Source organism: Oncorhynchus tshawytscha, unplaced genomic scaffold, assembly GCF_018296145.1.
Source record: "Oncorhynchus tshawytscha isolate Ot180627B unplaced genomic scaffold, Otsh_v2.0 Un_contig_9573_pilon_pilon, whole genome shotgun sequence".
NCBI classification, from domain to species: Eukaryota; Metazoa; Chordata; class Actinopteri; order Salmoniformes; family Salmonidae; genus Oncorhynchus; species Oncorhynchus tshawytscha.
This window is the reverse complement of record NW_024609231.1, coordinates 1-22,524: the sequence shown is the minus strand read 5'-3', so window position 1 is coordinate 22,524 and position 22,524 is coordinate 1. Positions and strand designations below refer to the sequence as shown.

The 22,524-nt window shown below is 44.7% G+C and overlaps 2 protein-coding genes across 2 annotated transcripts in view; both read right to left on the bottom strand.

Moving 5' to 3' along the window:
- The window catches only part of LOC121844457 (NLR family CARD domain-containing protein 3-like), a gene marked incomplete at its 3' end in the record, with an annotated part of 68,263 nt that extends 54,303 nt beyond the window's left edge, over nt 1-13,960 (bottom strand). The window contains exon 1 of the mRNA XM_042314574.1: nt 13,882-13,960. Within this exon, the coding sequence (XP_042170508.1) occupies nt 13,882-13,919 (38 nt within the window). The remainder of the gene's footprint in view (nt 1-13,881) is intronic.
- Nucleotides 7,477-10,390, bottom strand: LOC112264130 (NLR family CARD domain-containing protein 3; the record flags this gene model as incomplete). The annotated part of the gene is made up of 4 exons (XM_042314573.1): nt 10,309-10,390; nt 9,952-10,179; nt 7,817-9,587; nt 7,477-7,531 (listed from the first exon to the last, which is right to left on the bottom strand). Coding segments are annotated over exons 2-4 (1,863 nt in total), but the record flags the coding sequence as incomplete, so codon positions are not given.
- Nucleotides 13,961-22,524: the final 8,564 nt, after the last annotated feature.

Genomic DNA, 22,524 nt, shown 5'->3' with positions numbered 1-22,524 from the left:
GCTTCACTGTCCAAACACATATGGTGTGGACTATGTGTGTCTGGTAAACACATGTGGATCTGGTGAACAGTTATCACTTGTTGACCAACTACAGGAATACTGACCTCAGAGTCTCCAGTTTACAGTGGGGATTCCCCAGTCCAGCAGAGAGCAGCTTCACTCCTGAATCCTTCAGGTCATTGTTACTCAGATCCAGCTCTCTCAGGTGTGAGGGGTTTGACTCCAGAGCTGAGACCAGAGAAGCACAGCCTTCCTCTGTGACTCCACAGCCTGACAGCCTGACAAAGAGATCATCATGATTTTAAAAACACACTGTTAATTTCACAAGTAGAATGTACATGTAGAAGGACAATTAAGCTTTAATTGTGATTGATATGTGAAAATTAACAGAATATTTAGTTAGTTAACCACAACACCCCTGTGGTGAAACGATTATTGCTGTGGAAGGTAATGAGCAACATATTGTGTCCAGTGTGTGTGTGTGTGTGTCCTGTTGGTGTCCTATGTGTGTCCAGTGTGTGTGTGTGTGTGTGTGTGTGTGTGTCCTGTTGGTGTCCTATGTGTGTCCAGTGTGTGTGTGTGTGTGTGTGTGTCCTGGTGGTGTCCTATGTGTGTCCAGTGTGTGTGTGTGTGTGTGTGTGTGTGTGTGTGTGTGTCCTGTTGGTGTCCTATGTGTGTCCAGTGTGTGTGTGTGTGTGTGTGTGTCCTGTTGGTGTCCTATGTGTGTCCAGTGTGTGTGTGTGTGTGTGTGTGTGTGTGTGTCCTGTTGGTGTCCTATGTGTGTCCAGTGTGTGTGTGTGTGTGTGTGTGTCCTGGTGGTGTCCTATGTGTGTCCAGTGTGTGTGTGTGTGTGTCCTCAGTGTGTGTTAAGTGAGTGTGTCCATTGTGTGAAAGGATGGCCAAACACAATGGACAGATACAGGACACACACTGGACACAGTCAGGATATAACTTTGTCCAAGTGGTGGTAAGAATGTTTGTCTTAACCAGCCTGATAAGTCAAACATGTCTGATATGAACATTGACATAAACCCTCTACATACTTGAGTTTCTCCAGTGTGCAGTGTGGATCCTCCAGTCCAGCAGAGAGCAGTCTGACTCCTGAGTCTCCTGGGTGATTGTAGCTCAGGTCCAGCTCTCTCAGGTGTGAGGGGTTTGACCTCAGAGCTGAGACCAGAGAAGCACAGCCTTCCTCTGTGACCAGACAGCCTGACAGCCTGCAAAGAGTCAAATCATATTAAAACCACACTGATATTCTTTGGTGGTGAAAATAGTGGCAGTAATTTTTTTTCAACATATTCAGATATATCAGTGTCTTGAAACCTGCCATATCTATTCAGAAATTAATGGTTTGGAAATCAAATGTTTCATATTGTCACGACTCCGACCGAAGGACACTCCCCTTCCCGTTCGGGTGTTGCTCGGCGGTCGTCGTCGCCGGCCTACTAGCTGCTACTGATTATTTCCTCCCCCTCCTTATGTGTTGATTGAGTGCACCTGTTTTGAATTAGGTAGTAGGCTTTATTAGTCAGTCGGCCCGCAGAGTTCCTTGTGCGGGATTAATTATTGTGACCATCTGTTTAGTGTACTTGTGTGCACGTCTATGGGTTTTGTGTTTTTCCCATTTTGAGGGTTTTCCCTGGACAGTTTTAAGTCCCCCTGTTTGGGGGCATTTGTTTGTTCATTACGCCCTGTGTGTTCGTGAGGGTTAACTTATGTTCGCCGTTTGTCGGTGCATTAAAATAGCACTCACCTGAACTCTCTGCTTCCTGCGCTTGACTCCTCACCCGTTACACTCAGATCGTTACAGAATCCCGCACCACTGAGGAATGGAGTCAGCAGGAGCAACAGCCACTCCCCTCCCATCGATGGAAGAGAGGGTTCTACATCACACCACCGTTCTCCATCGGATCGGAACGGCGATGGATCTGGTGATGGAGAGAATGGACCGATGGGAGAGAAGCGGTCTCCTCTCTCCACCTTCGGCCCTCCCTCCTCAGGATTCCCCATCTCCCGACTCCAGCACCCTCCGTCTTACGCTCCCGAGGGTCTATGATGGAGCGGCAGCAGGGTGCCCGGGGTTCTTACTCCAGCTAGAACTGTACCTGGCCACCATCAGACCCACTCCCTCGGGAGCGGAGAGGGTGAATGTCCTCATCTCCTGCCTCACGGGTCGTGCTCTGGAGTGGGCAAATGCAGTTTGGAATGGCCCAGACTCAGCTAAGGAGCACTACCCCGAGTTTTCTCGCCGCTTCCGCGCCGTGTTTGATCATCCTCCAGATGGCCGAGCGGCGGGAGAACGACTATTCCATCTCCGGCAGGAGAAGAGGAGCGCCCAGGATTACGCGTTGGAGTTCCGTACCTTGGCAGCAGGATCCGGGTGGAACGACAGGGCCCTTATCAACCACTACAGGTGTAGTCTCCGGGAGGACGTCCGCAGGGAGCTAGCGTGTCGGGACACCGCTCTTTCCTTGGATGAGCTAATTGACATGTCCATCCGACTGGACAATCTGCTGGCTGCCCGCGGGCGTTCGGAGAGGGTCCTGTGTGTTCCACCACCCAGCACCTCCACTCCTGTTCCGATGGAGTTGGGAGGGGCTTTGCCGAGGGGTACCGGAGGAGGAGGCTCCCTCTGCACCAACTGTGGTCGGAGAGGACACACGGCCGATCGGTGCTGGGGGTCCGTCTGGGAGTCGAGATGGCAGGCGGAACATTTCTCGATCACCCCAGGTGAGTCAGCACCAAACTCACCCAGAACCCCTGTTGGTCACATGTTTGTCTTGATTTTTTTCTTAAATTTTTTCCTCTTCCCAGCATAGGGCGCTAGTCGATTCAGGCGCAGCTGGGAACTTTATGGATCGCGGACTTGCTATTAAATTAGGTGTTCCGCTTGTGCCGATAGATTCTCCCTTTCCCGTGCACTCCCTAGATAGCCGGCCATTAGGGTCAGGGGTGGTCAGGGAGACCACGATCCCACTGGACATGGTAACGCAGGGGAATCATAGGGAGCGTATCAGTCTCTATATTATTGATTCGCCTGCGTTTCCAGTGGTGTTAGGGATTCCCTGGCTGGCCCGGCACAATCCTAAAATTTTGTGGAAACAGGGGGGTTCTCCAGGGGTGGTCAGAGGAGTGTTCTGGAAGGTGTCTGGGAGTTTCCGTCGGTGCCACCTCGGTGGAAAGTCCAGACCAGGGTCCCACAGTGTGCATTCCCCCCGAGTATGCCGATTTGGCAATCGCTTTTAGTAAAAAGAAGGCGACTAAATTACCACCACATCGACCGGGAAGGGATTGTGCGATAGATCTCCAGGGTAACGCTGCGCTTCCCAAGAGTCACGTGTACCCATTGTCCCAAGAGGAGACGTTGGCTATGGAGACATATATCACGGAGTCTCTGGGACAGGGGTACATTCGGTCCTCCATTTCACCCGTCTCCTCGAGTTTCTTTTTTGTGAAGAAGAAGGAGGGAGGATTGCGTCCGTGTATTGATTATAGAGGTCTAAATGCCATCACAGTGGGGTTCAGCTACCCACTACCTCTCATTGCTACGGCAGTGGAATCCTTTCAGGGAGCGCAGTTCTTCACAAAATTGGATCTCAGGAGCGCGTATAGCCTGGTGCGTATTCGGAAGGGAGACGAGTGGAAAACCGCATTTAGTACCACATCGGGCCACTATGAGTACTGCGTCATGCCGTATGGGTTAAAAAATGCTCCAGCCATTTTTCAATCCTTTGTAGACGATATTCTCAGGGACCTGCACGGGCAGGGAGTGGTTGTTTATATCGATGACATTCTGATCTACTCAGCCACTCACGCCGCGCATGTGTCTCTGGTACGCAAGGTGCTTGGTAGACTGCTGGAGCATGACCTATACGTCAAGGCTGAGAAGTGTGTGTTCTCCAAACGAGCCGTCTCCTTTCTGGGTTATCGCATTTCCACCTCGGGGTGGAGATGGAGGGTGACCGCAGTAAGGCCGTGCGTAATTGGCCGACTCCAACCACGGTAAAAGAGGTGCAGCGGTTTTTGGGTTTTGCCAACTACTACCGGAGGTTTATCCGGGTTTTGGCCAGGTAGCGGCTCCAATTACCTCACTGCTAAAGGGGGGCCCGGTGCGGTTGCGATGGTCAGCAGAGGCGGACAGAGCTTTCAACAGGTTGAGGGCGCTGTTCACGGATGCACCCGTGTTGGCGCATCCGGACCCCTCTCTAGCATTCATAGTGGAGGTGGACGCGTCCGAGGCTGGGGTGGGTGCCGTGCTATCACAGCGCTCGGGTACGCCACCAAAACTCCGCCCCTGCGCTTTCTTCTCGAGTAAGCTCAGCCCAGCGGAGCGTAACTATGATGTGGGGGACCGGGAGTTGTTAGCGGTGGTCAGGGCTCTGAAGGTGTGGAGACACTGGCTTGAGGGGGCTAAGCACCCCTTTCTCATCTGGACCGACCACCAAAATCTGGAGTATATTCGGGCAGCTAGGAGACTGAACCCGCGGCAGGCAAGGTGGGCCATGTTTTTCACTCGATTCCGGTTCACTTTATCATATAGACCGGGCTCCCAGAACGTGAAGGCGGACGCACTGTCCCGCCTTTACGACACGGAGGATAGGTCCGCCGAACCTACTCCCATCCTTCCGGCCTCAAAGCTGATGGCACCGGTGGTATGGGAGGTGGACTCGGACATCGAGCGGGCGTTACGGGCTGAACCCGCGCCTCCTCAGTGTCCGGCGGGGCGGAGGTACGTGCCGCTTGGTGTTCGGGACCAACTGATTCGGTGGGCTCACGCCTACCCTCCTCGGGTCACCCTGGGGTGAGGAGGACAGTGGGGAGCCTTCGGGGAGGTATTGGTGGCCTACCTTGGCTAGGGACGTTAAGGTTTATGTCTCCTCCTGTTCGGTATGCGCCCAGAGTAAGGCTCCTAGGCACCTTCCTAGAGGGAAGTTACAACCCCTCCCCGTTCCACAACGGCCATGGTCACATCTATCCGTAGATTTCCTGACCGACCTTCCCCCGTCTCAGGGCAACACCACGGTTCTGGTGATTGTGGATCGGTTCTCTAAGTCCTGCCGTCTCCTCCCGTTGCCCGGTATCCCAACAGCCCTACAGACTGCGGAGGCATTATTCACCCACGTCTTCCGGCACTACGGGGTGCCGGAGGACATCGTTTCTGATCGGGGCCCCCAGTTCACGTCCCGAGTATGGAGGGCGTTCATGGAGCGTCTGGGGGTCTCGGTCAGCCTGACCTCCGGTTATCACCCCGAAAGTAATGGGCAGGTGGAGAGAGTAAACCAGGAGGTGGGTAGGTTTCTGCGGTCGTACTGCCAGGACCGGCCAGGGGAGTGGGCGAGATACATCCCCTGGGCTGAAATGGCCCAGAACTCACTACGCCACTCCTCTACTAATGTGTCCCCCTTTCAGTGTGTGTTGGGGTACCAGCCAGTCCTGGCACCATGGCATCCGAGCCAGACCGAGGCTCCTGCGGTGGAGGAATGGGTGCAGCGCTCCAAAGAGACCTGGAGGGCCGTCCAGGAATCCCTTCAACAGGCTAGTGGACGGCAGAAAAGGAGTGCTGACCGCCACCGCAGTGAGGCCCCCGTGTTTGTACCAGGGGACAGGGTCTGGCTCTCGACCCGAAACCTACCCCTCCGCGTGCCCTGCCGGAAGCTTGGGCCGCAGTGTGTAGGACCGTTCAAAGTCCTGAGGAGAATAAACGAGGTGTGTTATCGATTACAACTCCCTTCCTATTATCGTATTAACCCCTCGTTTCATGTGTCTCTCCTCAGGCCGGTGGTAGCTGGTCCCCTACAGGACGGTGAGGTACTGGAGGTCCCTCCTCCCCCTCTGGACATCGAGGGGTCCCCGGCGTATACGATACGGCCCATTCTGGACTCGAGACGCCGGGTGAGGGGCCTGCAGTACCTCATGGACTGGGAGGGGTACGGTCCAGAGGAGAGGTGCTGGGTACCCACCAGGGACATTTTGGATCCGTCAATGTTGAGGGATTTCCATCGCCTCCATCCGGATCGCCCTGCACCTCGTCCTCCGGGTCGACCTCGAGGCCGGTGTCGGCGCGCTGCGGGAGCCACGCGTCAGGGGGGGGGGTACTGTCACGACTCCGACCGAAGGACACTCCCCTTCCCGTTCGGGTGGCGCTCGGCGGTCGTCGTCGCCGGCCTACTAGCTGCTACTGATTATTTCCTCCCCCTCCTTATGTGTTGATTGAGTGCACCTGTTTTGAATTAGGTAGTAGGCTTTATTAGTCAGTCGGTCCGCAGAGTTCCTTGTGCGGAATTAATTATTGTGACCATCTGTTTAGTGTACTTGTGTGCACGTCTATGGGTTTTGTGTTTTTCCCATTTTGAGGGTTTTCCCTGGACAGTTTTAAGTCCCCCTGTTTGGGGGCATTTGTTTGTTCATTACGCCCTGTGTGTTCGTGAGGGTTAACTTATGTTCGCCGTTTGTCGGTGCATTAAAATAGCACTCACCTGAACTCTCTGCTTCCTGCGCTTGGCTCCTCACCCACTACACTCAGATCGTTACACATATGAGGTGACATTAATGCATTCATAGTTTGTTTTGGATGTATTTTGGGTTATGTTTTGTCAATTATTAACTGAATAGTGGATGATGACTGGAGAAATGTTCTTTATAAGTGAGTAGACAACATGTCTCTAAACACGACTAAATTAATCCTGAGCCATGATTAAAAAAGATCTTGATAATAAATAACAGAGTCTACAACAAAACATGCTAACCTCTCACCATTACCAATAACAGAGGATACAACAAAACATACTAACCTCTCACCATTACCAATAACAGAGACTACAACAAAACATGATAACCTCTCACCATTACCAATAACAGAGGCTACAACAAAACATGCTAACCTCTCACCATTACCAAAAACAGAGGCTACAACAAAACATGCTAACCTCTCACCATTACCAATAACAGAGGGGGTCTGATCTTTGTGCATCTGTAACTTTCTCATTCATCATCATTAATGATTAATTCATGATTATTCATAATCATGGTAGCATCCACATGAATGTAGAAGTGTTCAGAAACATCTTCTATTCTTACTGACAATACAAGTGAAGTGACTCCAAAATGACAGGACATTATTCACCATTCAGTTTCTTTTAGGAAAACATCTAAAACACAACCAAGACAAACTGCAAATTAATTCAAAAAGTTAGTAGAATCACAAGCTTGATGTAATCACTGCAGGCATGGAATATGGGAACAAATACTAAACGTATGACTACTTTAATACACTATAAGTGAATATAACCGAATAATTACGACTTTTCAAATGGGAGAACTACATACATAAAGTGCTTTCATATCTGATAATACTGACCTCAGAGTCTCCAGTTTACAGTGGGGATTCCCCAGTCCAGCAGAGAGCAGCTTCACTCCTGAATCCTTCAGGTCATTGTTACTCAGATCCAGCTCTCTCAGGTGTGAGGGGTTTGACTCCAGAGCTGAGACCAGAGAAGCACAGCCTTCCTCTGTGACTCCACAGTCTGACAGCCTGACAAAGAGATCATCATACTTCACAAACACACTGTTAATTTAACACCAGTAGTGTAGAAGGACAATGGTAGATGCATTTGGTTTATTCTCTCAAACAACATATAGATTCATCTTCCGTTTCCTAGAATTGTATGGTCATATTGTTATACTAATGTGAAAATCAATGAATTTATTCAATATGTTTTTCAATGTAATATTATACACATTTTATAATACATATTTTTCTCTAAACTGAATATTTGTTCCTGATGATTAGTTCTTATATGTCATTTTATTTACTCACAGAGCAGCTCTGGAGGCTTTGACCACTGGCAGCAGCCTCAGAAGACCTTCCTCTGATCTGGAGTATTTCTTCAGGTCAAACACATCCAGCTCCTTTTCTGAAGTCAGCAACACAAAGACCAGAGCTGACCACTGTGCAGGTGACAGGTTGGGTTTTAGGAGACTTCCTGATCTCAGGAAGCTTTGGATCTCCTCCACTAGAGACTGGTCATTCAGTTCATTCAGACAGTGGAACAGAGTGATGCTCCTCTCTGGAGAGAGATCCTCCCCGATCTTCTCCTTGATGTACTTTACTGTTTCTTCATGGCTCTGTGAGCTGCTTCTTCTCTTTGTCAGTAGACCTCGTAAGTGCTTCTGATTGGACTCCAGTGAGAGGCCCAGAAGGAAGCGGAGGAAAAGGTCCAGGTTTCCTGTCTCACTTTGTAAGGCTTTATCCACAGCACTCTTGTAGAAAGTAACTTCAGGCTTGTCGCTTGTTTGCAGTTTGTCCATTAGATTCTCATTGTTGTTGATGAATGAGAGGAACACATATACAGCAGCCAGAAACTCCTGAATGCTCAGATGAACAAAGCAGTACACCTTGTCCTGGTACAGCCCACATTCCTCTTTAAAGATCTGTGTGCACAATCCTGAGTACACTGAGGCTTCATTGACATCAATGCCAGACTCTTTCAGGTCTTCTTCATAGAAAATCAGATTGCCATTCACAAGCTGTTGAAAAGCCAGTTTTCCCAGTGACAGAATGCTCTCTTTATTCCAGTGTGGACCTGTCTCTTCTTTCCCAAGATACTTTTCATTCTTCTGTTTGGTATGAAACACCACAAGGTGTGTGTACATCTCAGTCAGAGTCTTGGGCATCTCTTCTCTCTTATGTTTCAGCATGTGTTCAAGGACTGTTGCAGAAATCCAACAGAAGACTGGAATGTGGCACATGATGTGGAGGCTCCTTGATGTCTTTATGTGTGAGATGATTCTGCTGGCCAGGTCCTCATCACTGAATCTCTTCCTGAAGTACTCCTCCTTCTGTGGGTCATTGAACCCTCGTACCTCTGTCACCTGGTCAACACACCCTGAAGGGATCTTATTGGCTGCTGCAGGTCGGGTAGTTATCCAGAGGAGAGCAGAGGGAAGCAGATTTCCCTTGATGAGATTTGTCAGCAGAACATCCACTGAGGTTGACTCTGTGACGTCCCAACAGATCTTGTTCTTCTGGAAGTCTAGGGGCAGTCGGCACTCATCCAGACCATCAAAGATGAACAGAACTTTGTACTTGTTGTAGATGGAGATTCCTGATTGTTTGGTTTCCATTGAGAAGTGATTAAGAAGTTCAATGAAAGTGTGTTTGTCCTCTTTCATCAAATTCAGCTCCCGGAAAGGGAATGAAAATACAAATTGGACATCCTGATTTGCTTTTCCTTCAGCCCAGTCCAGAATGAACTTCTGCACAGAGACTGTTTTTCCAATGCCAGCGACTCCCTTTGTCAGCACAGTTCTGATAGGTTTGTCTTGTCCAGTTAAGGGTTTGAAGATGTCGTTACATTTGATTGCAGTCTCTGGTCTTGCTTGTTTCCTGGTTGTTGTCTCAATCTGTCTCAGCTCATGTTCATTATTGACCTCTCCTGTTCCACCCTCTGTGATGTAGAGCTCTGTGTAGATCTTATTGAGAAGTGTTGGGTTTCCTTGTTTAGCGATCCCCTCAAATACACATTGAAACTTCTTCTTTAGATTAGATTTGAGTTCACGTTGGCAAATCACAGCAAGCTCATCTGAATCTAGAAATAACACAGAGGATATTAATATTACATCTGTTTTAATGCCTACAGTATTGTAGGACTGTTATAAAGTTGTACATTATAATAATTTATTCTCTTAACTGACTGTATAAATGTGTAAATGTTTTCATAATGCATTACAGACTGGTGTGACTGATTATATTATTATTGGTATTATTAATGTTGTCTCTTTCTCCCTAAATTAATCACCACAACACATTCCTGCTGCTACTTGATGAGGTCACTTGGTGTTGTGTTAAGGCTGCTACAATATCATTGAGTTACACAGCTACTTTAGCTGTACTTTAGCTACAGCTTTTAAATGTTATAAAACATCATTCAACATGAGGCAGACAGATCTTACATTTCTCCAGTGTGTCAGCAAGCTCCTTCTGGTTCATTTTCCTCAGGACGTGCAGTGTGATCTTCAGAGCCCCCTCTCTGGCACTGCTCTCCTGCTGCTCATCTTCAGCATCCACACTTCCTTATCCTGCTTCTGACTCTCAAAGCCTTCTGGGAGTTCTGGACTAAGAATCCTCTTGAACATCTTCAGCTCGTTCTTCACAAATGTCATAATTTTCTCTTCAAGCATCTGAAATAAATAAAGTAAATAAGTTAAGCAAGAGAATAAATGCTTTCTCATTAACACATTAATGAATGATTGACAGATCAACTTTACTTGAGGTAAACAAAAACAAATGTACATAACAGGACCACATACACTGAATATGGAGGCCAGGTCTGTTTGATGACTCTGGGAAGACTGACCACTGAGAATCTCTGACTCTGATCTCTCCTGTTGGTTTCTGTGGACAAAACATGAGATTACATCTCCTCATCCAGGAGTACACACACACACACACACACACACACACACACACACACACACACACACACACACACACACACACACACACGAGAAATGTTGTGTTTGTTTAATTTTGTTTTAGGACTATGAAAATGGACAAAATGATTAGCCTATGGATTATGAAAACAACAACAATAAATGGGAAAATGGGAGAGGAGAAATGACTAGAGACAGTGTTGTTTAACTCACTGACCAGGACCCATGAGTTCTTCTTACCTTTGTTCAGTAGAAAAGTCTCCCTCTCTAAAGGTTAGAGGTTCAGATAGACTGGTCACTCTTCATGGACACACAGCTGGGAACAGGGGAGGCTGGTCTCTCCTGCTGGATTGGTCTTCAACACAACAGAGACAAACATTACATCTCTCATCTACTCTGAGCTCAGATGGGGAAACATAAGAAGAGTTTCACAAATAGAACGGACTTCCAGACGTTAGTTAACGCGCGAGAGCAGTGTCTGTCAGCCCCGCTAAAAGGCTGGTGTCGTTACTCTGCTTCTCCGGGGGATGTTGAGGTAAATTTACTAACCGGGAGGGTTGAATGATGTAATTTATTGGAGGGCTGGAAGACGCACTCTCGAGGTTGTTTACTCACAATATCAGATATTAAGATGATTTTTATAATGAATGTATACTGAGGTTGAGGTTCTGACTAGTGATTATTTACCCGGGGTTCAATACCTGCTATTGAGGCGCCCTGAAAATAATATTCAAAAGTTCGGTCCTTGGACACAGAGGTTAAAACACTAAAGTTACCGTCCATCTGGTGAAGAGAGGAGAACCGGACAGAGGTAGCCAGCATCCGTCAACGAGAGAGGGAGAAGCCTCACCGGGATTTAACAGGTGGAAGAAACAACCGGGGAGCTCCATCGGTCCACAAGAAATGCAGACAGCCGGTGAAGATGTAGTGGTAGCTATGGTAACTAGGATGCTGCTGGTAGAGTAGCTATGGTAACTAGGATGCTGCTGGTAGAGTAGCTATGGTAACTAGGATGCTGCTGGTAGAGTAGCTATGGTAACTAGGATGCTGCTGGTAGAGTAGCTATGGTAACTAGGATGCTGCTGGTAGAGTAGCTATGGTAACTAGGATGCTGCTGGTAGAGTAGCTATGGTAACTAGGATGCTGCTGGTAGAGTAGCTATGGTAACTAGGATGCTGCTGGTAGAGTAGCTATGGTAACTAGGATGCTGCTGGTAGAGTAGCTAACTAGCTTACCGAGCTGTACCGACTAGCTAGCAGGTCGTTCGTCTGTCCCTCGGTTCGATGATGAATCCGGTGAAACACAAATTAAACAAGGATAGAGAGTGAAAAGGATCTGGCTACACTCATACTGTCCCTGACCGTAAAGCAAAAAGCAAATTGAACAATAAACTTCGGTGTCTCAACACTGTAACAAACTCTGTCGTTATTCCCCAAGATCACCTCAGTCCACTCTGCGCGTAACCGGACAATATGCTTGTGTAACGGGACGCGGACAGTTCTGAACGGGGACGCGGACAGTTCTGTGAGGGGACACAGTTCTGTACGGGGACGCGGACAGTTCTGTACGGGGGCGCGGACAGTTCTGTACGGGGACGCGGACAGTTCTGTAACGCGGACAGTTCAACACAATCAACTACAGGGTACTTGCTGGACAGTTCTGTACGGGGGCGCGGACTGTTGTGCAATACGTGGGACACATTCCAGTGAGCAACAGTTTTTACAGTGGGTTACATGGTAATATTCATTTTTTATTATTATGTAAAACAAACAAAAAATTATGTTTTTTTATGCAACATTCATGTTGAGATCTGGGACCATATCCACAAAGTGTCTCAGAGTAGAACATTGGTCGTATAAGTGCTGAGAATAAAGACATTTTACACTTATGGGTATAAATTAAAGCTATTTATGAAGTCTCTACCCACCTAGTCCTAAACACCTTGACTGTCCTACCCACCTAGTAGTTAGCAGATATAGTTAAGGACAGCAGCTGTCCTAAGTGAGCTGTCCTAAGTAGTTAAGAGTTAACAGCAGGTGTCTTGATAATACTATAGAATAATGCAGTGAGTCAGTGGTTCCTGAGCCATGTAATTGCTTTGTAGTAGTTAAAAATAATGTTTTTATATTTCTATATGATCAATCCATAAATAATATAGACCTACATGCAACAGTATGTCTTGTGCTTTTGGCAATGATTTATGTATAATAATTATAATAAGTATACCATTTATGTCTGCATAGCATTTTGTCTTCATTTTGGCAGATTAACTCATGCTTATTTCTGAAGATTAACTCAGGTTGGAGTTGGAGCTGTGACCGAAAGGTGGCTGGTTCAAATCCCGGGCCGGGCAAAAAAACTGGTGGAATTGATCTGACCACTGGAGGGCTGCTGGGTTCACATCCTCAAAACATGAACCTTTTGTTGATCAGAACTCTAGAGGTTCTTCTTCACTGAACCCAAAAATATATAATAGTGATTTCCACTTTAAGGAAGTGATAGAAGCCTTTTTGGTTCTATAAGGAACCTTCTGTTCTAAGAGTGTATAATAATAAACACGTTTTTCTTCTGATTATTTAATTATCTACATCATGTTATTTCAAGGTCTCCCTTTGGAGCACAACATCATGTTGTTAAATAATAATCCTAAATTGGGCATTTGAAGGTATTTGGGGTGTAATATGTGTTTGATGAACATGAACATTGTGCAACGTTGTAGGCAACATTATTGGCAAGGGACTTGATGCCTTCTATGCCAAAGATATTTAGAGTTGTTAAACGGAAGTGAAGAGTGTTGTTGATATAACATTTCTGTATAACAATCATTGTTAAAAAATGCATTCCATTATATTAGGCAATAATTAAGACAAAGTGGTTTTGATCATGCCTATAAATGCTTGTACATTGCAACGAGTACAGTCAGACCCCGGTTGAGAACCCCTGCAGTACCTCCACAGACCCCGGGTTGAGAACCCCTGCAGTACCTCCCAGACCCCGGATTGAGAACCCCTGCAGTACCTCCACAGACCCCGGATTGAGAACCCCTGCAGTACCTCCACAGACCCCGGATTGAGAACCCCTGCAGTACCTCCACAGACCCCGATTGAGAACCCCTGCAGTACCTCCACAGACCCCGGATTGAGAACCCCTGCAGTACCTCCACAGACCCCGGATTGAGAACCCCTGCAGTACCTCCACAGACCCCGGATTGAGAACCCCTGCAGTACCTCCACAGACCCCGGATTGAGAACCCCTGATTTAGCAGATGCTCTTATCCAGAGTGATTTACAGTAAGTGCTTTCATCTTAATTAAGATAGCTACGTGAGTATATATATATGTATATATATACCCATCAAAAAATCTATTAGAAAAATCTGAGAACAGTATATTATTTTTCTGATTAAAAAACAAATGTGAACATAAATTCTTGTATAAAATTGTCATCTTACCTCTTAGCTTTGGTGTCATGTTCCCCAGAGAGACTCATTTTAGAGGCAGGGCCCCCCTCCTTTCTCTCCCCAGAGAGACTCATTTTAGAGGCAGGGCCCCCTCCTCTCTCTCCCCAGAGAGACTCATTTTAGAGGCAGGGCCCCCCTCCTCTCTCTCCCCAGAGAGACTCATTTTAGAGGCAGGGCCCCCTCCTCTCTCTCCCCAGAGAGACTCATTTTAGAGCACTGACCCCTAAACAGAGATCCAAAATGTTGGTTGTGGTTAACACAGTAATTATTTAATGTCAATTGTTATCATTTATTATTTATCTCTTATAAAACATTTACTAACAGACACAGAAACAATTAGATGATTTAATGCAATCACATGAAAACGTAGTTGTGACATTTCATCTCCATGGTAACTGTCTGTAATAATAATAAGTCACTGTTTGTTAAGGTAGTTATAGACAGTACAGCAACAATAATAACAATAATAATAATAATAATAATAAGTCACTGTTTGTTAAGGTAGTTATAGACAGTACAGCAACAATAATAACAATAATAATAATAATAATAATAAGTCACTGTTTGTTAAGGTAGTTATAGACAGTACAGCAACAATAATAACAATAATAATAATAATAATAAGTCACTGTTTGTTAAGGTAGTTATAGACAGTACAGCAACAATAATAACAATAATAATAATAATAATAAGTCACTGTTTGTTAAGGTAGTTATAGACAGTACAGCAACAATAATAATAATAATAATAATAAGTCACTGTTTGTTAAGGTAGTTATAGACAGTACAGCAACAATAATAATAATAATAATAATAATAAGTCACTGTTTGTTAAGGTAGTTATAGACAGTACAGCAACAATAATAATTATAAGTCACTGTTTGTTAAGGTAGTTATAGACAGTACAGCAACAATAATAATAATAATAATAAGTCACTGTTTGTTAAGGTAGTTATAGACAGTACAGCAACAATAATAATAATAATAATAAGTCACTGTTTGTTAAGGTAGTTATAGACAGTACAGCAACAATAATAATAATAATAATAATAATAATAATAATAATAAGTCACTATTTGTTAAGGTAGTTATAGACAGTACAGCAACAACAATAATAATAATAATAATAATAAGTCACTGTTTGTTAAGGTAGTTATAGACAGTACAGCAACACAAGGCCATGTCTCACACTTATTTTTATTCATTAAAAGTGGCTGTTTATTGTCTTTCAATCTGTTATTTTCTAAATGTATCTGAGAATGTAGACAGAAGGGCTAAAACGGACATGATTGATCTGAGGGGGAAATTATTGATCCATTCAGAAAGGTTTATTTGCATCAAGTAAGAGATTTTATATTATGTAAAGTAGACTAGGTTATAATGTATAGTAGTGGGTTGTTAGTGATATGTAGATGTTATATTATGTAAAGTAGACTAGGTTATAATGTATAGTAGTGGGTTGTTAGTGATATGTAGATGTTATATTATGTAAAGTAGACTAGGTTATAATGTATAGTAGTGGGTTGTTAGTGATATGTTATATTATGTAAAGTAGACTAGGTTATAATGTATAATAGCAGTTAGTGATATGTAGATGTTATATTATGTAAAGTAGACTAGGTTATAATGTATAGTAGTGGGTTGTTAGTGATATGTTATATTATGTAAAGTAGACTAGGTTATAATGTATAATAGTGGGTTGTTAGTGATATGTAGATGTTATATTATGTAAAGTAGACTAGGTTATAATGTATAGTAGTGGGTTGTTAGTGATATGTAGATGTTAAATGATGTAAAGTAGGCTAGGTTATAATGTATAGTAGTGGGTTGTTAGTGATATGTTATATTATGTAAAGTAGACTAGGTTATAATGTATAGTAGTGGGTTGTTAGTGATATGTAGATGTTATATTATGTAAAGTAGACTAGGTTATGTATAATAGTAGTTTGTTAGTGATATGCAATATTGAGGTCTATACCTCAGCTACAGCCTACATATCATAGATGACCAGTCTAAACCTGTTCAGATCAGTTCACATAATGTTATAGTTCTACCAGTAGCAGTACAGAGAATGTACTGTATATAACCTACATATCATAGATGACCAGCCTAAACCTGTTCAGATCAGTTCACATAATGTTATAGTCCTACCAGTAGCAGGACAGAGAATGTACTGTATATAACCTACATATCATAGATGACCAGTCTAAACCTGTTCAGATCAGTTCACATAATGTTATAGTCCTACCAGTAGCAGGACAGAGAATGTACTGTATATAACCTACATATCATAGATGACCAGCCTAAACCTGTTCAGATCAGTTCACATAATGTTATAGTCCTACCAGTAGCAGGACAGAGAATGTACTGTATATAACCTACATATCATAGATGACCAGTCTAAACCTGTTCAGATCAGTTCAGAGACACTCAGGTTTGTCAGCATGATAAGTGATCATAGCTCAAACCTACTCTGACTATTGAATGTCTGACATCGACTAACCTTATAATAGTGTGTAGAAAGCCAAGACCAACGAGAGTTTGCCCATCTTTCCTACGTCTCAACACATTATCTGACTTCTAATGTCCTGAGAAATATGTGCCACAGTTTCAACAGCCATTTTATAACTGCGTAGGCTACAAACGTACTTTTAATTTCATATGAGGAAATCACATAACTTACAGTCACTGGTGCAGCCGCCTGTTTTCTTACAGATGAAGTAGCTTTCATCAACTCATTCAACCAGCCTAAACAACAGTAAATAAAAGATGTCAAATCTGTCAAAGGAGAATACATGAAAGAGGAATATATATCCTGATAGAGTCATACACAAGCTAAGTGATTGGATGTTATAGACCCCAATCTGAACAGTTTCTTCCCCGTGGTTATAGCCTTTAGCTCTATGCTCAGTCTACCTAGTTCAATATATTGTTGTACGTAAACTTTGTGCAAACTCCACCGCCTGTATTCTGTCTCTTAATGTTTTCTTTCACTAGCAGCACCATGTCACCATGTTACTGGAACGAATTGCAAAAATCGCTGAAGTTGGAGACTTTTATCTCCTCACAACTTCAAACATCTGCTATCTGAGCAGCTAACCGATCGCTGCAGCTGTACATAGTCTATCGGTAAATAGCCCACCCAATTTTACCTACCTCATCCCCATACTGTTTTTATTTATTTACTTTTCTGCTCTTTTGCACACCAATATCTCTACCTGTAGATGACCATCTGATCATTTATCACTCCAGTGTTAATCTGCAAAATGGTAATTATTCGCCTACCTCCTCATGCCTTTTGCACACAATGTATATAGACTCTCTTTTTTTTCTACTGTGTTATTGACTTGTTAATTGTTTATTCCATGTGTAACTCTGTGTTGTCTGTTCACACTGCTATGCTTTATCTTGGCCAGGTCGCAGTTGCAAATGATAACTTGTTCTCAACTAGCCTACCTGGTTAAATAAAGGTGTTCTCAACTAGCCTACCTGGTTAAATAGCGGTGTTCTCAACTAGCCTACCTGGTTAAATAAAGGTGTTCTCAACTAGCCTACCTGGTTAAATAAAGGTGTTCTCAACTAGCCTACCTGGTTAAATAGCGGTGTTCTCAACTAGCCTACCTGGTTAAATAAAGGTGTTCTCAACTAGCCTACCTGGTTAAATAAAGGTGTTCTCAACTAGCCTACCTGGTTAAATAAAGGTGTTCTCAACTAGCCTACCTGGTTAAATAAAGGTGTTCTCAACTAGCCTACCTGGTTAAATAAAGGTGTTCTCAACTTGCCTACCTGGTTAAATAAAGGTGAAATAAATTAAAATAATAATGTGTACAGATGTAGGATAAAATCCTTTCCTTGTATTATTGTGTCTGTTTATAGTTAAAATGTCGGCAGCCTGTGCTGTTAATATAGTTGAAAACAGCAGGCAGGAGGTCAACACCCTACAGGCAGCCTGTGCTGTTAATATAGTTGAAAACAGCGGGCAGGGAGGTCAACACCCTACGGGCAGCCTGTGCTGTTAATATAGTTGAAAACAGCAGGCAGGGAGGTCAACACCCTACGGGCAGCCTGTGCTGTTAATATAGTTGAAAAGCAGCAGGCAGGTGAGGTCAACACCCTACGGGCAGCCTGTGCTGTTAATATAGTTGAAAACAGCAGGCAGGGAGGTCAACACCCTACAGGCAGCCTGTGCTGTTAATATAGTTGAAAACAGCAGGCAGGAGGTCAACACCCTACCTGGGCAGCCTGTCAACACCCTACAGGCTGTTAATATAGTTGAAAACAGCAGGCAGGAGGTCAACACCCTACGGGCAGCCTGTGCTGTTAATATAGTTGAAAACAGCAGGCAGGAGGTCAACACCCTACGGGCAGCCTGTGCTGTTAATATAGTTGAAAACAGCAGGCAGGGAGGTCAACACCCTATGGGCAGCCTGTGCTGTTAATATAGTTGAAAACAGCAGGCAGGGAGGTCAACACCCTACGGGCAGCCTGTGCTGTTAATATAGTTGAAAACAGCAGGCAGGGAGGTCAACACCCTACTGTGCTGTTAATATAGTTGAAAACAGCAGGCAGCCTGGGCAGCCTGTGCTGTTAATATAGTTGAAAAACAGCAGGCTGTTAATATAGTTGAAAACAGGGAGGTCAACACCCTACGGGCAGCCTGTGCTGTTAATATAGTTGAAAACAGCAGGCAGGGAGTTCAACACCCTACAGGCAGCCTGTGCTGTTAATATAGTTGAAAACAGCAGGCAGGGAGGTCAACACCCTATGGGCAGCCTGTGCTGTTAATATAGTTGAAAACAGCAGGCAGGGAGTTCAACACCTACAGGCAGCCTGTGCTGTTAATATAGTTGGAAACAGCGGGCAGAAAACAGAGGTCAACACCCTACAGGCAGCCTGGGCAGCCTGTGCTGTTAATATAGTTGAAAACAGCAGGCAGAGAGGTCAACACCCTACGGGCAGCCTGTGCTGTTAATATAGTTGAAAACAGCAGGCAGGGAGGTCAACACCCTACGGGCAGCCTGTGCTGTTAATATAGTTGGAAACAGCGGGCAGAGAGGTCAACACCCTACAGGCAGCCTGTGCTGTTAATATAGTTGAAAACAGCAGGCAGGGAGGTCAACACCCTACGGGCAGCCTGTGCTGTTAATATAGTTGAAAACAGCAGGCAGGGAGTTCAACACCCTACGGGCAGCCTGTGCTGTTAATATAGTTGAAAACAGCAGGCAGGGAGTTCAACACCCTACGGGCAGCCTGTGCTGTTAATATAGTTGAAAACAGCAGGCAGGGAGGTCAACACCCTGTGTGCTGTTAATATAGTTGAAAACAGCGGGCAGGAGGTCAACACCCTACGGGCAGCCTGTGCTGTTAATATAGTTGAAAACAGCAGGCAGGGAGTTCAACACCCTACAGGCAGCCTGTGCTGTTAATATAGTTGAAAACAGCAGGCAGAGAGGTCAACACCCTATGGGCAGCCTGTGCTGTTAATATAGTTGAAAACAGCAGGCAGGGAGTTCAACACCCTACAGGCAGCCTGTGGTGTTAATATAGTTGGAAACAGCGGGCAGAGAGGTCAACACCCTATGGGCAGCCTGTGCTGTTAATATAGTTGAAAACAGCAGGCAGAGAGGTCAACACCCTACGGGCAGCCTGTGCTGTTAATATAGTTGAAAACAGCAGGCAGGGAGGTCAACACCCTACGGGCAGCCTGTGCTGTTAATATAGTTGAAAACAGCAGGCAGGGAGGTCAACACCCTACGGGCAGCCTGTGCTGTTAATATAGTTGAAAACAGCAGGCAGGAGGTCAACACCCTACGGGCAGCCTGTGCTGTTAATATAGTTGAAAACAGCAGGCAGGGAGGTCAACACCCTACGGGCAGCCTGTGCTGTTAATATAGTTGAAAACAGCAGGCAGGGAGTTCAACACCCTACGGGCAGCCTGTGCTGTTAATATAGTTGAAAACAGCAGGCAGGGAGGTCAACACCCTATGGGCAGCCTGTGCTGTTAATATAGTTGAAAACAGCGGGCAGGGAGGTCAACACCCTACGGGCAGCCTGTGCTGTTAATATAGTTGAAAACAGCAGGCAGGGAGTTCAACACCCTACAGGCAGCCTGTGGTGTTAATATAGTTGAAAACAGCAGGCAGAGAGGTCAACACCCTACGGGCAGCCTGTGCTGTTAATGTAGTTGAAAACAGCAGGCAGGGAGGTCAACACCCTACAGGCAGCCTGTGCTGTTAATATAGTTGAAAACAGCAGGCAGGGAGGTCAACACCCTACAGGGCAGCCTGTGCTGTTAATATAGTTGAAAACAGCAGGCAGGGAGGTCAACACCCTACGGGCAGCCTGTGCTGTTAATATAGTTGAAAACAGCAGGCAGGGAGGTCAACACCCTACGGGCAGCCTGTGCTGTTAATATAGTTGAAAACAGCAGGCAGGGAGGTCAACACCCTACGTATTGCACCAATAGGGTTAACCCACATGGTGGGAATTGTTACCTGGCTCACACAAAAGCATGTCTCAGACACCAATGTAGCAAACAGCGGGGCAGGGAAGCGAACCCAGGTTGCATGTGTTAAAGATGAACAACCTACGCATCGCACCATTGGCATCAATTGGGTAACTTGGTTGGAATTGTGACGTGGCTCATATAGTGAGGATCACTACACTATAGAGGAACTATGATACAATTACATTATCATATGAAATGTAGAGGTTCACTACACTATAGAGGAACTATGATACAATTACATTATCATATGAAATGTAGAGGATCACTACACTATAGAGGAACTATGATACAATTACATTATCATATGAAATGTAGAGGATCACTACACTATAGAGGAACTATGATACAATTACATTATCATATGAAATGTTAAATGTAGAACTATAATATATGAATGTTGATATATTGAATTTGACTTGACCACGTCCAGTCAGCTCCATGTTGTATGATTAAACTGACACCAACCTGTCTCAGTAGAAGTAGACTGTTAGGAGTGTTTTACTTCACTATACTAACATTACACCAGACATTTAATTTATCTACTGTCAGGAGTGTTTTACTGTCATTCACTGTACTAACATTACACCAGACATTTGCACGCCTCCAACTCAATCATCAAGTTTGCGGACTACACAACAGTGGTAGGCTTGATTACCAACAACGACGAGACGGCCTACAGGGAGGAGGTGAGGGCCCTCGGAGTGTGGTGTCAGGAAAATAACCTCACACTCAACGTCAACAAAACTAAGGAGATGATTGTGGACTTCAGGAAACAGCAGAGGGAACACCCCCATCCACATCGATGGAACAGTAGTGGAGAGGGTAGCAAGTTTTAAGTTCCTCGGCATACACATCACAGACAAACTGAATTGGTCCACTCACACAGACAGCATTTCGTGAGGAAGGCGCAGCAGCGCCTCTTCAACCTCAGGAGGCTGAAGAAATTCACTTGTCACCAAAAGCACTCACAAACTTCTACAGATGCACAATAGAGCATCCTGGCGGGCTGTATCACCGCCTGGTATGGCAACTGCACCGCCCTCAACCGTAAGGCTCTCCAGAGGGTAGTGAGGTCTGCATCAACGCATCACCGGGGCAAAACTACCTGCCCTCCAGGACACCTACACAACCCGATGCTACAGGAAGGCCATAAAGATCATCAAGGACATCAACCACCCGAGCCACTGCCTGTTCACCCCGCTGTCATCCAGAAGGCGAGGTCAGTACAGGTGCATCAAAGCTGGGACCGAGAGACTGAAAACAGCTTCTATCTCAAGGCCATCAGACTGTTAAACAGCCACCACCAACATTGAGCGGCTACTGCCAACACACTGTCAATGACACTGACTCTACTCCAGCCACTTTAATCATGGGAATTGATGGGAAATTATGTAAATATATCACTAGCCACTTTAAACAATGCTACCTTATATAATGTTACTTACCCTACATTGTTCATCTCATATGCATACGTTGATACTGTACTTATATCATCGACTGCATCCTTATGTAATACATGTATCACTAGCCACTTTAACTATGCCACTTGGTTTACATACTTATCTCATATGTATATACTGTACTCGATATCATCTACTGTATCTTGCCTATGCTGCTCTGTACCATCACTCATTTATATATCCTTATGTACATATTCTTTATCCCCTTACACTGTGTATAAGACAGTAGGTTTTTTTTGGAATTGTTAGTTAGATTACTTGCTCGTTATTACTGCATTGTCGGAACTAGAAGCACAAGCATTTCGCTACACTCGCATTAACATCTGCTAACCATGTGTATGTGACAAATAAAATTTGATTTGATTTGATTTGATTTGATTTAATTTATCTACTGTTAGGAGTGTTTTACTGTCATTCACTGTACTAACATTACACCATACATTTAATTTATCTACTGTTAGGAGTGTTATACTGTCATTCACTATACTAACATTACACCAGACATTTAATTTATCTACTGTTAGGAGTGTTTTACTGTCATTCACTGTACTAACATTACACCAGACATTTAATTTGTCTACTGTTAGAGTGTTATAATTTATCTACTGTCACTGTACTAACATTACACCAGACATTTAATTTATCTACTGTTAGGAGTGTTATACTT